Below are 16,824 nucleotides of genomic sequence, written 5' to 3'. Positions count from 1 at the left end.
AGCTAGCTTCATGAGCTAGCCAAGGGGGAATCAAGTCCCCAATGAAACAAAAGTCTGAGTCACGTGATCGTCCTGCTTTAGAGAGGCAGTCCGCACGGATGTTTTCAGAGCGACGTATAAAACTGATAGAAAAAGAATCGAACTCTGAACTCAGGAAGTCGATATCGTCTAACTCAGCTCCAAGTGCAGGCCACTCCTGCGGTTCTTGAATGAGACGTACGAGCTGTTGACAGTCTGACTCAAAATGAACTTCTCTAACTCCTAGCTTCTTCGTCTCTCTCATTGCCCAACTCAAGCCTTCTGCTTCTGCTTGTAAAGGCGAGAAGGTTTTGTTCCATCTTCTTGCTCCGATTAATCTGATACGATTATCTTCTAATAGGACAAAGCCGAGACCTGTTCCTTCTTCATGTTCTTTCCAGGATGCATCCACCTGACATCGCCATTTGTATAGCGGCCTTTGGACTTCGTTTGCTTGCCCTGGGTTCTCATCTGGAGTATGCTCATTTATTTCTTCTATTATTTGAGCCACACACCAGGATTCCGCTTCCCGGCTTGCAAGCTGAAGCGTATCAACTGGTGAGATATTCTTTGCGTTAAAGCACTTCTCGTTTCGAGCCTTCCATATGTACCATATCAGCCATGGAAACATTTTAAAAGTTTTGTTGACTAAACTATATATGGAACTTATGTGGTGTATTAAGAAGCAATCATGTTTTTTCAAAATTATAATATTATTGTCAAAATAATTACCTTACCAGAGCACGTGCCGTTTAGGGACGACAGATTAGCTCAAAGCCTCAAACAGAGTATGGAATCAACATTGCTTGTCGTGTTGGCTTCGTCACCTGAATTGTTTAGTTTTTGAATTAAATACTTTTTACTATCGTGTCATTATACAACGACATATATATATATTTGTAAATACAGCTGAAATCTATTTGTTTTCAACAATATATAATGTTGATAATTTCAAACGAAAATATACAAAGATATGGTTGAGAAAAAACAAAAGTACCGTGCAGATTATTCTGGAGATTCGTAGTTTATTTTTCCTTTGAAAGGAATCGTCCACAAATATAGCTAGACAAAACGTTAACTGTATCTAGAAAATGCACAACAGATATACGAAAATATTATTCAGATTTTTATATTTTCCCATAATCCAAAACATGACAAGAACAGATATCTTGTTGGATGTTTTCCATATCTTATGCGAATAATCAAAAGTAGAACAAGGACACACAACTCACAACATCCTAAAAACTGAATGAATTTAATTTTAGTACTAAAATAAAATAAAATATTTTGAAAATAATGGAATTTAGCTAAAAAGCCTGTTTTCATCCAGAATATTTAACATAATATCCTTTTACAAATTTTCCAATTAAAGAAAAAAAAAAGCTTTTAATAATAAAATTTGAAATCTAAAGGGAAATATAAAAAGAAAGAGAGAGAGAAAGGAAAAGGCGCATGTGATCAAGCCTCCACCGTAAAAGCGAAGGAAAAAGAAAAAGACTCTCTCTCTCTCTCTTCCGGCGATTTAGTTCAAATTTCGCAACCGTGCTCCGCCGCAGCCTCCGCCGAATCTCTACGATTCGCGACCTTATCTCCGCCGCAGCTGCTAGGGGACTTACTATGTAATCTTCCGACGTAAATCAGGACATTGAGATCTGTCGATTTCTCCTCAAATGCTCGCGAAAAATCGCCTGCCGGGAAGCGGCCACACTACACCCTCCCCTCCGGGGTCTCCCCGCCGCTCTCCTCGTTACCGTCGGTCAAAAGCCTCGGGTCGCTTTCCCACCGTAGTCCAGCCGAATCGGACCCTCGCTCATCGCCTCTCGTGGCTCATCGTATCGGTTCTCCTCCGGCGTCAGGGGGTTTTCCTATTCGCCCCTCTAATCTACATCTCGTGTATGCTGATTTACATGGGCACCGTTTCGTTCGACGTTGGTCCCATCATAAGGCATCGGTCTCCGCCTGGATCCGTCTACAAAAGCCCCCAGCTTTACGCCAAGCTCCGCCCTGAGATGGACGCCGATAACTCCACTGCTGATGCGGTTAGTTCCTCGTGAATCATTGAACAAAGGTTTACTCTTTAGCATTGGGAGTTTTAATATTTGATTGGTTAGATAGAAACCAACTACAACATGCTATTCTTATTCATTCATGTATCATCAATGTTGTTATGGTATACATCTCAGATATCAACCATTTGGAAACATTCCTATAAAGGTGTCGAGTGGAAGCCGTACGTGAACAAGTCCACTGGAGGTAGCTACTTCAGTAAGCTGTAGAGTTTTTGAATCATTTATTGTCTGTTCATTGGAGGATCATAATCTGATTTTTTTTGCTTTCAATTGTAGCCTTGCCGGAGTCAAACGGTTACATATATGTGGAGGCAAACGGGGGTTTGAATCAGCAGCGGACATCGGTAGGTTTGTTGATCTTTTTCATGAATGCATTTCGCTCAATCATGTCTAGGAGTCTTGTTAAAATGTCAAAGTTGTTGACTTTTCTCAGATATGCAATGCGGTTGCTGTCGCAGGCTATCTTAATGCAACTCTAGTGATTCCTAACTTTCACTATCACAGCATATGGAGAGATCCGAGGTTATATAGTGCTTTCTTGTGAAAATCTTAGTCTTGACGTGTTGTTTGTTGAAGCAAAACCTATCTTTTGTAAGACTGATTTCTAACGGAGGGTTTTCTTTCAGTAAATTTGGGGATATCTATGATGAAGAGTTCTTTGTCAGTACCTTAGCAAATGATGTGCGGGTGGTTGACACAATTCCTGAATATCTAATGGAGCGATTTGACTATAACATGACAAATGTCTACAACTTCAGAGTCAAAGCTTGGTCACCTATTCAATATTATCGGGACTCGATCTTGCCGAAGCTACTTGAGGAGAAGTAAGTTGCAGTTTGTTCTTTAGAAGATCGTTTTCATATGCTAGTGTTGGTTACGCATACTTCTTAACAGGACAGTTAACCACCTTATTCTTTTAGTGAAAGAGATGTTTTGGGTCTGTATGGTGTTTTTCATTGAAGAATTGTTGTCTTTTCATGGCGCAGGGTTATACGAATATCCCCATTTGCAAATAGACTTTCGTTTGATGCTCCTAAACCTGTACAGAGACTTAGATGTTTGGCGAACTACGAAGCCTTGAGGTTTTCAGAACCCATACTAACCCTAGGAGAAACACTGGTGAAGAGAATGAAGGAGCAGAGTGCAAACCACGGAGCAAAGTACGTATCTGTACATCTGCGCTTTGAAGAGGTTTGTTCTATGTAAAGGAGAGACTTCTCAAGAATCCCCACTGGTCTTTATCATGACTATAAAAAAATTTGAATGAGCTTTTTGCCAGAGGTGAGAGATATAATAAGCTATTTATACATGTTGCAGGACATGGTAGCTTTCTCATGCTGTGTATTTGATGGTGGCAAGCAAGAAAAACAAGATATGATTGCAGCAAGAGAACGAGGGTGGAAAGGAAAATTCACAAAACCAGGTCGTGTTATTCGACCTGGTGCTATCAGACAAAATGGGAAATGCCCGTTAACTCCTTTAGAGGTACTCTCATCAATTCGTTTGTTTCTGGACACTGCTACTACTATACAATATATTAGCATTCTCGGAATATATGTCAAATGTTAATCATCCATCAGAATAGCTCCATAAATCCTTGTGGCAATAGTGTGACTTGTTCTGTTGGGTGAGCACTGAGCACTAGTGTTGTTGTTCTGTTTGGTTTATACTTTTCTTGTAAACCGTTCAGGTGGGTTTAATGCTTAGAGGAATGGGTTTCAACAAAAGCACATATATATACCTTGCATCTGGTCAGATATATAATGCGAATAGAACGATGGCCCCGCTACTAGAGATGTTCCCGAATTTACAAACAAAGGAGATGCTTGCCTCAGAGGAGGAACTTGCTCCATATAAGGTCTGTCTTTTTCCTGCTGTTTGTTCCAAAGTATTAGTTGCGTGGTCAATTATTTCTGAGTTCTGACTTGAACTCTGTGTTTAGAACTTCTCTTCCAGAATGGCTGCAATAGATTACACGGTCTGTCTCCACAGTGAGGTATTTGTGACCACACAAGGTGGAAACTTTCCTCACTTTCTCATGGGTCATCGAAGATACTTGTTCGGAGGACATTCCAAAACTATTAGACCAGACAAGCGAAAGTTAGCAATCATCTTTGACAATCCCAACATTGGGTACTCACCTCTTTCTTCTACTCATTCAAGCTCCACGTTTCAATATTTGCATTGTTTCGTTTTTTATTCACCATACCAGTGTTGCTCTTATATTCTTCTGAGCTTTTTGCGTTTGATTTCTTCTGCAAACGTTAAAGTCTGTCGCATTGTTATCCCTTTAATGCTGAAACGCTGATTTTGTTGTGTTTTGTCCCGGCAGATGGCGGAGTTTTAAACGTCAGATGCTAAACATGAGATCTCATAGTGACTCAAAGGGGTTTGAGCTTAAAAGACCTAATGACTCCATTTACACATTCCCTTGCCCTGACTGCATGTCCCGTAGGAACAAAACAACGACCCCAGATACTAGGCCACCTTCTGCCTCCTGAGAATACATGTTCATTTAATTGCCGGTAGAGTGGTGTTCATTCCTGTAATTCTAATTCTTTCAAATCAGAGTGGACTTGGGGACTTGGCCGGCCCATAGTTTTAGGGGGAAGCAGCTGGAGGGGCTGCAAAATCGTCTATTTATCTCCGGGAAGGGTGGCCAAGGAGTAACAGCCACAACATTGTTTGATACGTTTTGACACATTGAAGCTGATGCACTAACAGGAGAGAAAATGAAGGTTTAGTTCAATCCCTGACTGCTGCTGGTGGGAAAAGATTAGACAGCGTTTGGATATTGTTTTTTTTTTGGGTGTTTTGTGATTTGAAGCGTTTGCGTTTTGTACATTGTGTAAACGCAGAAGTGAGAGTCTTTGGTGTTATTAGGAGATATATAGACACGGGCAGGAGGAGAGCAGAAAGCTGCCTTGAAAGTTTTGTACATTGGTTTGGTTAGAGAGACCATCGTGTCCTTTTTTTTGGGTTTATTGAAATTCTTTTGTCACAGGGTTTTAATTGTCTACATCATATTCTTGCGAGGTGAATATTGTTGAGGAAATAAACTCCTAATATTGATTTAATTCTTTCTTTTACTCCCAATTTGTTTCTTCTTGGTCGCTGTGGTTCTTTTCTTTAGATAAAATTCAGTAAAGTGTTACAGTGATTACAGATTTGAGTTCACAGTAATTAAACGTTGAGTAAGTCATAAGAAGTATCTAGAAATCATAAACAGAGGTAGAAGAAAGATTTGAGAAACAATTGACCATTGGATACAGTTTTTTTTCTCTAATTGTCTTTTAACCATTGACTCCACATCCCTTGTCACTGAAGCTCTACGGTTACATAGCAACTTATCCTCTTTACCAACTTAAAATGCCGACTCCTTGGAAGATTTTCATCAAAACCTATAGAATAACCTTATATAAATACAAAAAATGTGTATTTTGATATTAGTACACTACGTAAAATCTAGCAAAATAAGTTTTATTTTATTTTTTAGTAAAAAAATTAATAACAACTTTTGGTTTATTTTAAACATCACATCACAAACAACCTATTTCGTCTCATGTAGCAATTATAAATTTATAAAGCTTCTCTAATTTAATAATTTATTTATAATTTTCAGGTTTTTTGTTTGTTTTTTTATAAGGAAATCATAAGTTCAAAATTTCTGTGAATCTTGGAATTGAAAAGATAAAGAAAATAAAAAGAAACAATTATTATTAGGGCAAGCATTTCGTTTTGTTATATTTTTCAGGTTATTACTGTTTACTTACATAAAAAGTTGTCTTTTTAACGCTTAACTCTATTTATTTTAATACATACATCTTTTCATTTGTAGGTTCTTGTTGCACAATCTCAAATTATAATAAGGAGAACCATTTTATAATGTAAAAAAATATTTTAAAATAATTAAGAATTGCATACCATTTTAGATCCAGTGAAAAAAATAAAAACTCATTTTTTTCAAAGACCTTTTATTTATATTATTTCGATTTGAATAATTATTTGTGAATTTTGTAATTTGATATTTTTGTAAAAAATATTTAAGTTGTAAAACATTTTCTTATTTGGTTGTGAAATATATACTTTATATTTGGTTTTAAAATTAGATGTATGTTATTTTTTTGAGATAATCATCATTTGCTTCTCTAAACCTATATTTTAACATACAAAATATTTTCTCATTAGTTAAAAGTTATCATGTTTAACTAAGATACTCATTATTTATTTATAATATTAATTGAACATTATTTAAAAAGGTTAGGTGTTTCATATATCTGTATTTTTCACTTATGATCATAACTGTCTTAGAAACTATAAGTAAGATTTTTTTTATTCGATGATCCTTGTATCCGAATGCACTCGAAAGAGACCCGACTAGTATGCAATGACCGTCCACCGGAGAACCCGCCGAAGGCATCCCGGGGCCGCTTTTTTCACCCTATAATCCTTTAATATATAACCTTATAAAAATATCAAACGACAAAACGTCGTAGCAGTTACTTCACGTCTTGGTCTTTCATTCTCCTCTGAGTCCTCTGTCTACTCTCTTCAACTAACCATCACTATACGCATATTTCTCAACATACAATAAATAAAAACTTGAATTAAATCCAGGTCCAGTTTATTGATCACACATTGGTTTTGGTTTCAATTCTTCGTTAGAGGCATGAACTCATAGTAGTAACTAGTAACAATAGTTGCAAGACGTTGGTTTTCTTTTGTATCCTTCTTCTCTGTAGATTAGTCGTTTTTCTCTTCTTCTCAACAAGCGGATAGAGTCATAGAGATTTAAAGATGACATTGTATCTATTTTCTTCGATATTTATCTCTCCTGTTTCTTGAGTTATCACTGCAGTAACAAGATTTCTCCACGTACCGTCTTTATTGTTACTCTCCCCAACTAATTCCTTCTGACCAGTGAAAAAAATAAATAATCATTACTCACTATTTTGGCTCTCAATAATGTTTTTGAAAAACATATTTATTTAAACTTGAAAAATAACAAATACTAAAAGAGATCACTGAGACTAATAAAAAAAAGCTAGCAGCCCTTTTTCCTCTCTTTTCCTTATTGTTCCCAACAACTCAGGAGAAAAGATTCTCTTTAACTCTTTACTTGTCTTTCCCATAATAAGCGGCTGATTAGGGCACTGGACTATAGTGCATGATTTTTTGTTTTTATTTTTATATATAAAATCATTATCATCTCCTTGACGACAGCGTTGTTTAGCTCTCTCTCTCTCTCTATTTATGATTCTGAAACCAGTAGAAAACGTTTTTGCTCTCGATTCTGCCATACTTACGGAGCTTAGATGCTATCTGTTGGATTTGTTCTGTCGTCCGCGTCCGTGTTTCTCTTCTGTAAACCTCTTCTAGTGTCATGATCTGTTCCGGTGTCGGAGTCCATCTCGACGGCGCAGCCGTCTGCAAGTTATTTATCCGATCACCGAGTTCTGCGGATGATCCGGTGATGAGTGCAAGTTATTTATCCGATCACCGAGTTCTGCGGATGATCCGGTGATGAGCTGATGCTGATGATTGTTCCAGTCAATCGCCTACAAAATCAAACCTATTAATAACCAAAAATGTCATATAAGGAAACTTCTTGGTTACAAAACAAAAACCATACACAGTGATTGATATATAAGATATAAAGAGATAATTAGAGTTTTGATACATTGTGTTAGAATATGAGGCTGAGTAGTGTTGGCTGTAATTGAATTTATTGAAAGGGTGTATGTGTTAGAGTTATGACTTTTAGGTAATTAGTTTTATTTAAGAGTTCAAAAGAGAAAATACGCAACTCTTCATTTGTAATAACACAACTCTTCGTTTAAAAGATATATTGAAGAGATACAATAAAGAGATGCAAGTGTTCACTTTAGGCCTGTTTGTTTTATAATCGCAACTTCCAAGCGGTAGGTAGCGGCAACAAAATATATGGTGACGGAGACATAAATAACAGTGACCAAAGCTAAAGTTGCCGCTAATAGATTGCCGGAGACAAAAAAAATTAGACGCCGCTGATTTATTCCGCGTCCATTTTATTCGCGGTTGGCTGCCGCAACGTCTGTGAAATCAGTTATCCCGTGCTTCACCTGTGTTGTGTATCCCGTCATTGAAGGCTTAATTCTCTGACGCAGAGATAATAAAACGAAAAGGCCTTTTGTGTTGTTTCATATTCTATATAAGCCCTTTGTTGTTGTGATGTAAAATACAATGTTTAGATTTCTATTTCTAATAATATAAATAAAGTTCTTGTTCCTTAAGTTTGTAGGGATCACAATCACATAGATTGTGATATAGAATTATTTCTTCTTTCTTTAAGAGTTTTATCTCTTGTTTCTTTGTTATATTTTAGAAACTTTAGTTTCTTTTACAAGTAGTACAGAAGGTCAAATAGTTGAAGGCTGTTGTTGGACATGTAGTCCATCACATAGATTGTGATATAGAATTATTTCTTCTTTCTTTAAGAGTTTTATCTCTTGTTTCTTTGTTATATTTTAGAAACTTTAGTTTCTTTTACAAGTAGTACAGAAGGTCAAATAGTTGAAGGCTGTTGTTGGACATGTAGTCCATGATATGAAGCAACTCAAACTTTGATACCCTAGTCACTTTTATTTCAGGGAGAAAATCAATAAAAGAGACAAGATTTGTCAAAAGAAATGACATGTTGTGCTTTGTTACTGTGGATTTGTGAACCTTTAGCTGGTGGTCTATCATACTTTAATTTGCCTTTATAGGTAAACCAAAATATTTGTGAACATATATTTATAGAGGTAGAGAGTAAAGAAGATACATTTACACTTGTATGTATTAAATTTTGCTTATAGATGCAACTTGTATAATAACCTGCAAAATGAGGAAAACAGTAGGTGCTACAATTAGCATTAATAACTTCATACATCGAATTATTAGTTTGAATGATGCGAAAGTGGTGAATGCAATGAACATGGTTCATTGCTTAATTATTTTGATTTATTTAAATACTCTTGTAATGATGTTGATTTGATTGTCTCTTTTTAATTAGACCGTAAATGATGTGTTTTCTTGGAATCGTGCAAGAAAGACCAGCCTGATCTCAATGTGATACCTGATCCTCATCACCTTTGTGATCACATCATCGAGTCTTTCCAGTCCATTAAACGGCTGTTTTGGAAATGGGTTCTCACAAACTGGATGTTTAACTATATATTGTTTTGCTCCTAATTACAAACTAGATTTTGACCCGCGCTTATTTTTTTCCGAAATCAAATAAATTCTTTTAAAATCATTTTTTATAGATAATATATAGTTTGGGCATATTTATCCGGAACTGCGTATCGAACCATACCAAACTAAAAACAACAAAATCAATTAAACTGAATTTCATAAATAACCTAACAAATCATATATCTCTAGAATAAAAAAATAAACATAACCGAGAACCAAACGGATACTTGAATTTTAAAAATTCAAATAATATACTTAAAAATATTGGATTAATGAAAACCTATTTATATATTCAAAGTTTGACCAAATCCAAAAACTTGTTATTAACCAGTGAACCGATACCGGTTGACCTGACAAAGATCCAAAACAATCTTAAAATATTTTTCAAATTTTGATTAAATTTTCTATATACATTATAATAGTATATAAAACTGAATCAACTATTTGATCCACGATTTTAAAGCGTAGAAATATATTTTGACAAAATTTTACTTTAACAAAAATAATGATATTTGTTCCTTGCGTTTTTATATTTGCAATATTTTATTAAAATACAAATCTGAAAATAAACTTCATCCAATTTTTATATTCAAGAAATCATTTTATTAATAGAAATAATATTTTTTTTTATAATTTATTTTGAGGTGTATATTCGTATTCTAAAGGTTTGAAAAAGTTTGAAAAAGCTTGTTAGTATTTTCTAAGTTGCAGACTTTTATATTCATATTTCTAAAAAATAAAATTTGTAATATTTTGTATACGCTAGAAAATAAATGAGGACATGTATTTAAGGAAACCAAATATTCCATATGTTACGCTAGAAAATTAAATAAAACAACATTAGCAAATTATCTCAATAGATATGGTATAGTTAGAAAAAAATAAGGGTAAGAGTAAAAAAATATTATAAGTAGGTGCAACAACCTTTCATAAGTAGATTTTTTAGGACTTTCCTTTAAATAGTATAGATTCATGGATATTAGAATTTTCATGACAAAATGTATGTTTCTTAGAAACCTCATGAGAACATTCACAATAATCTATACACAGATTCGATCGGTTGATAGTTGGTGCATCTTGACGTAGATCTTTTACTCTTTTCAATATATCATTCTTATCTTAGTGTACATATCCGGAAACAAATCATATGGATTATACCAGAAAAAGCAAGAAAAAACATACCAAGTCACTATATTTGACAGTTTGACACTGAATGATTCTTACCATGAATGCAACTTAGAATAATTTTTCCTATTAATAAGGCCACCATAATATTTTTCTTAGTGTTGAAAATGTATATACATACATACGTGTATAGATAATAATGAGTGAAAATAGTTAGTGAAAATAAAACTATAAAATTTTAAAAATACAATTAAGCAACAATAAATATACTTTCCGTATAAATCTCATGAAAAATGCATGTATATTGGAATTCCATGAGAAAATATACTTTCCATAGAAAACTCAAGAAAAACTTCACAGTTAATAAACAAACAGATTTTGGCTGATAGTTGGTGCATCTCTGTGTAGATATCATACTCTTTCAGTATATTTTTTTCATGCACATATCTGGAAGCTAATCATATGATTATGGAAAATATCAATTTAAAAAAAAGAAAAAAAAATATTGAGTCATTACAGTTGGCAACTTTGAATAATTTCATCTATTAGTAAGGCCACCATTAAGGGATCTGTTTCTTCATACATTTTGTTCATGATTATAAATTGTTCTGTATTCTACATGCATTGAAACATATAATTTTAGACATCTCCACTATACAATCAATTCTTTATGGGTTCAGTTTTTTAAACCAACAGAAGCGTCGACCTCTAAACGCACAAGAAGAAGCAGCAGAACTCACAAGAACACGCAGACCTGCTGCTGCTGCTTCTTCTTGTGTGTTTAGAGGTCGACGCTGCTGCCGCTGTGCCCCCTCTGCAGCTTCTTCATGTGCGTTCTAGAGAATGATCAAATACAGTATTATGAATACATGGTCTAGGCAGTAGTGGACCCAGGAGATTTTTTTACCTGGGTCATGCTCAACTACGTTTTGTACATAGGACCAAATAAAATAAATAATGATTTAAACTAAAAGAAAAGAAGAGAAATATGAGTACATGCTGTGTTTGAACTCGGGAAAAAGGGGGTCATTGGGCTGAATCTATAACCAACCGAGCTAAGTTCCATTACAAAAATAGGCTTACAAATCTAAATTTTATATTTAACATGTGTCAATTGCACCACCTTTCTTGCATGTAGGTCCGCCTCTGGGTCTAGGAGATTTGATCACTATAGATATGGTGCAGTGGGTTTCAGAATACTCTTAATTGAGCAGCAATATCTGAAAGTAATCCAAATCTCCAACTTATAGATTTGGTTTAATAGATATGTTTTTCGTAGATTAAATCTAGATGAACGGTTTTTAAATTTAGGGTCAATTGCTCAGTATTAATAAAGAAAAATCCTTTAAAGATTGCATGCTTAGGTTTAATAAATGGTTTATAAACATGTATGGTTTTGCAATGAATTCATCTTTTAGAAGTCTTATCCTAGTTTCTACAAGATTTTTGCCTATCAATTTTTCTGTTTAAGAATTTTTAGTTTGTTTATCACTTTGTAATATCTCAGTTCCTTATTCTACTTATGGTTTATAAAGATTATTTGTTAGTTGTTACTGCTAAATAGCTTGCGTCGATCACACTGTCTAATTCAATGTTTATGCATGGTCTTGGCAGCTTGAAATTAATAAACCAGATGGATAGGAAGAAGATTGGTGTTAGGCCCTTAGTGGAGAACGAAAAGGAAGACAAACTTATGTTATTGTATATCAAACCTGTTATGGTATATGATATTCTTCAAGCTTTTTTCACAGACAAGGCATGCATTTTCTTTCTCTCTTTTTCCTATAACATTTTTATTGAACTGTAGAAGTGTTATATTTAGTTATTATTTTGTTCTTTGTCATGGAGTCACCTTTACTTCCAAAGTGTTTGAACTACAAAATACATGCGAGAAAAATAAAAAATATGAATCTGTTATGATATTATATTGTCACTATTCTAATTTAGACAATTGTAAAAATATGTACATGTGTGTTTTATTTTAGAATACTATTATGAAAATTATAAAATTTATGAACTCTTCCTAAAGTTTTTGAAACTAAATTTTAAGTTTTGATGTTAAGCAAAAAGAAAACTAAATTTATGTTGTGGCATTTTTGATCTTATCTCTTCTATTTCCTAGTTAAGATGAATGGTTTCTTCTCTTCTCATGCCATTATTTTTCTTAGGAAAAATTCAGGTGGGAAATCAATTTACATCTAAATGGATTCTAATAACGAAACAACCATGTAAAATTGTCAGCATTTCGTTATTAGTATACATATAGTTGTAAATTGATATTCCACCTGTATTTGTCTTAAGAAAAATAAAAGTGTGGCATGAGAAGAGAAGAAGCTATTCATTTTAACTAGGAAATATAAGAGAAAAGATTTACAATGCCACAACATAAATTTAGTTTCTTTTGCTTACAAATAGAAACCTAAAATTTAGTTTCAAAAGGTTAAGAAGAATTCATAAAATATAGTTTTGATGATAATATTCGAAAATAAAACACACATGTACAGATTTTTAGAATTTTCTGAATTAGGATAGTGATAAACTAATATCAAATAAGAGATTCATAATTTTATTTTTCTCGCATGTATTTTGTAGCTCAAACACTTTGGAAGTAAAGGTGGCGTCATGACAAAGAGAAACATAGTTATTAAAAATAATACTTCCACAGTTCAATAAAAAGTATTGTATGAGAAAAAGAAAAAAAAAACATGCATGCCTTGTCCTGTGAGAAAACTTGAAGAATGTCGAATACCGTTATAGGTTTGATATATAATAATCGTTGCAAGAGGGGGTACTAAGCGGGATCGACCGGTCAGAAGCCAAGCTGGCCAAAAGGCATAGGGGTTCCTCTGAGCTGGCAGGCTCACAACTCGACGAATTTAGTAGATCTTTTTAGGAGGACCCAATGACTATAGATAGGACCTATCCAATTTTTACAGTGCGCTGGTTGGCTGTTCATGGACTAGCTGTACCTACCGTTTCTTTTTTGGGGTCAATATCAGATCCGGGAGTCCCGTGTGGAAGGGCTCTCGCTCAACGGAAAAGAGCTGGTTGCTTTGCTAGGGGGTTAAAGACATTCGGAAATGGCGTCAGCAGAGAAGCTGATAGACGAGAAAAAGAAAGAGCAGATGGTCCAACTACATAACTTTTTCTTTTTTATTCTTTTTATGGTCGTGCCTTGTGGCACGGCAGCACCCTTTTCTTGCTTGACGGTACGCTTTTAAAGGTGCTTTCCGATCTACGGTCCCTCGGAGCGAAGGGTTAGGCAGGTAGTATGGGCCCTCTGACTTCCAGCTATGTGCTGTGCGGCTCCGGAGCCGGCTGGTAATGGACTTACTTACCTTGCTTGTGGACCAGCTGCGGAGCTAACCTTTCTTTGTTCTATTGGTTTGCATAACCTTCTTCTATGCCATCTAGCTTCATAGCCGATAGTTTCCGTTGATCGTTATCTTCATCCATCGGGCTGGAGACTCGGGTAGGGCGCTTGCTCTCCTCTTGGCAGCCTTCTTCAAGTAGGCTTCTTTCTTCGCTAACGCTTATAAGTTTATCTTCCTTTTCCTTCTCCCTTAAGGGCCTGACGCCAATCTTGTTCCTAGCCATCCGCTTGTTTCATTTCAAGCTGCCACGACCATGCATAAACATTGAATTAATTAGACAATGTGATGATGCAAGCTATTTAGCAGAAAAATCTAACGTGTAATCCTTATAAACGATAAATAGAGTAACGAACTGAGATATACAAAGTGATAAAAAAACAATTCGTAAACAGGAAAATTAATAGGCATAAATCTTGTAGTAAAATAAGAGAAGATTTCAAAAAGATGAATTCATTGCAAAACCATACATGTTTATAAATTATTTATTAAACCTAAGCAGGCAATCTTTAAAGAAATTTTCTTTATGTTATTACTGAGCAAATAACTATAAATTGAAAAACCATTTATGCAGATTTAATCTACTGAATATGCATATCTATTAAATAAAATCAATAAATTAGATAAAATAAGATAAGATTTCTAAAATATGAATTCATTGCAAAACCATACATGTTTATAAACTCTTTTTTTTTTTTGTCATCAACATTACAGACTCATATTGACCCTGTAAACCACACTGGGAGATGTTGATCCATGTGAACGACAAAAGACGTTTGTGTCCTGACACTGCGTGCTAGGTTATCCGCTTTTGTATTTTGCGTTCTTGGAACATGAATTATCTCTGATCTTGTGAAATTCTCTTTCAGACTCTTAATATCTTCCAAATAACTTGCAAATGCTGGCCATTCTTCTGGTTCCGAAACCATCTTCACCAATTGAGAACAATCCTATAAATTGACTATAAATTATAAACAAATTTATTAAACCTAATCAGGAAATCCTTAAAGAATTTTTTTTATATTATTACTGAGCAAATGACTATAAATTGAAAAACCGTTTATGCAGATTTAATCTACTGGAAATACATACCTATTTAAACAAATCTATAAATTAGATATAATAAGATAAGATTTCTAAAAATATGCATTCATTTCAAAACTATACATGTTTATTAACGATTTATTAAACCTAAGCAGGCAATCTTTAAAGAATTTTTCTTTATATTAATACTGAGGAAATGACTATAAATTGAAACCAGTTTATGCAGATTTAATCTACTGAAATACATATCTATTAAAACAAATCTATAAACTTGATAAAATAAGATAATATTTCTAAAATATGAATTCATTGCAAAACCATACTTATTTATAAACAATTTATTAAAACTAAGCAGGCAATCTTTAGCCTTAATCCTCTATGATTAGCTCATTAGCCTTAATCCTCCATAATTAGCTCATTGAATAAACCTGAAACAATCACGTCAAACATGTCTTTAGATCAGGGGAAGCCTGAAGTGCACACTAATTATCATCAGCCCATAAATATAAGAAAAGTAAGTCCAAACCCTAGTCCTTTTGGATGGGGTTTCTGTTGTTTCCTTATGAAACTAAGGTTATTTTTATATTGTATTTTTATTTGAATAGATTAGAAGACTACCAATATTTAACTGTTGTAACGACTAAACTCATTTGTATTTAGTTTAAAACTTTTATTTAATTTTCAACGATATCTTTTGTCAAACATTTTGAACCTGATTTCGAAAATATCATACCAAGTAATTTACGTTTATGTATCTACTTCTTTGTTAATCATTTACCTAAAAACAAACAAAGAGCAAACTAACCTTGTTTATAATGAATATTTGTTGTTAGCTAAAAGAAAAATACTAGAAACTTAATTCTCTTTTTTGTTGGTGAAACTATTTTATAATGTAAAATTTTAATCTAAAAGTAGAGATATTCAAAAACAAAAGTTTTATTAAATATAATCCAACAAATAATTAAAAATACATGAGTATTTTAATTTAAAAATCATTAAAATTACATGAGTATTTTAATTGGCTTAAAATATTTAATAAATATACAATTCACAAACAAATCATTAAAATACATGAAATCTCTCTACTCTTCATTCAATTTGGTATGTTTGTTCTTTGGCACGGCAAAAAATAAGCTCGTTAATGATATCCTCAAACTCATTATAAAGTGGGGGTTGTGGTTAATTTAACCAACGTTGAAAAGTAGATACATTAGTCTCCCAAATTTATTTTAGTATACTTTAATTTTAAAATATTCTTTATTTCATAAAATGTGAAGAAATTTTATATTACAAAATAGAAAATATTTTAAAATTAAACTATACTAAAATAAAATTGGGAGACTAATCGAATGTATCTACTTTTCAACATTGGTTAAATTAATCACAATCCCCACTTTATAATGATGAGCTTGAGGATATCATTAACGAGCTTATTTTTTACCGTGCCAAAGAACAAGCATATCCAATTGAATGAAGAGTTGAGAGATATGCTTCAAAGGGTTTGCTTTACTTGCAGATGAAGAATCGCACATCCTCCCCATTTCTCTCTATCAACCCCTATTTTAACCCTTTCCACCCCTTCACACATCCTCCATCTCAAAACTTTCTCTTTCTTCCTTTTAGATTCTGAAACCTATCTTCACCATCACAGACTCTGTGTTTCCTTATTCACATACATTTCTCACCATCTCATTTCATCGATTCACACATCGTCTTGAATGGTAGAAACAACTCCGACTATTTATCATACTTTGCCTTTATAGATAAACCATAATAGTTGTGAATGTATATATAATAGAGGCAGAGAGTAACAAGATACATTTACTATGTATTGGATTTTGCTTATAAATAGATGCAACTTGTATAATAACCTGCAAAAGCAAAAGTGACAGAGTACACATGATTCAGAAAACTTAACTAGGGTGCAGAAAGTTACATAATTAGACCAAATTCAGTAGTGATTGATTAAACATGGGTCACCG

General features: G+C 33.8%; 1 protein-coding gene across 1 annotated transcript; it reads left to right on the top strand.

The window, feature by feature from the left end:
- Positions 1–1,470: 1,470 nt before the first annotated feature.
- Positions 1,471–5,164, top strand: LOC125609841 (protein ESMERALDA 1). The gene is made up of 10 exons (XM_048781336.1): positions 1,471–2,057; positions 2,202–2,271; positions 2,364–2,431; positions 2,521–2,609; positions 2,714–2,911; positions 3,074–3,278; positions 3,405–3,572; positions 3,778–3,945; positions 4,030–4,220; positions 4,420–5,164. The coding sequence occupies exons 1-10, from the start codon at positions 1,689–1,691 to the stop codon at positions 4,586–4,588; spliced, it is 1,695 nt and encodes a 564-aa protein (XP_048637293.1). The 5' UTR covers positions 1,471–1,688; the 3' UTR covers positions 4,589–5,164.
- Positions 5,165–16,824: the final 11,660 nt, after the last annotated feature.

This window comes from Brassica napus, chromosome A6 (genome assembly GCF_020379485.1).
Source record: "Brassica napus cultivar Da-Ae chromosome A6, Da-Ae, whole genome shotgun sequence".
NCBI classification, from domain to species: domain Eukaryota; kingdom Viridiplantae; phylum Streptophyta; class Magnoliopsida; order Brassicales; family Brassicaceae; genus Brassica; species Brassica napus.
The sequence above is the reverse complement of the archived record's forward strand: the minus strand, read 5'-3'. Positions and strand labels throughout refer to the sequence as shown.

What these genes read in the sequence shown, in the direction of transcription:
- LOC125609841 (XM_048781336.1), top strand. Translation starts at nt 1,689, where the DNA reads ATGCTCGCGAAAAATCGCCTGCCGGGAAGCGGCCACACTACACCCTCC. An exon ending in ATAACTCCACTGCTGATGCG is followed by an intron (nt 2,058 to 2,201) that starts GTTAGTTCCTCG and finishes TATACATCTCAG; the next exon opens with ATATCAACCATTTGGAAACA. An exon ending in TACATCTGCGCTTTGAAGAG is followed by an intron (nt 3,279 to 3,404) that starts GTTTGTTCTATG and finishes TACATGTTGCAG; the next exon opens with GACATGGTAGCTTTCTCATG.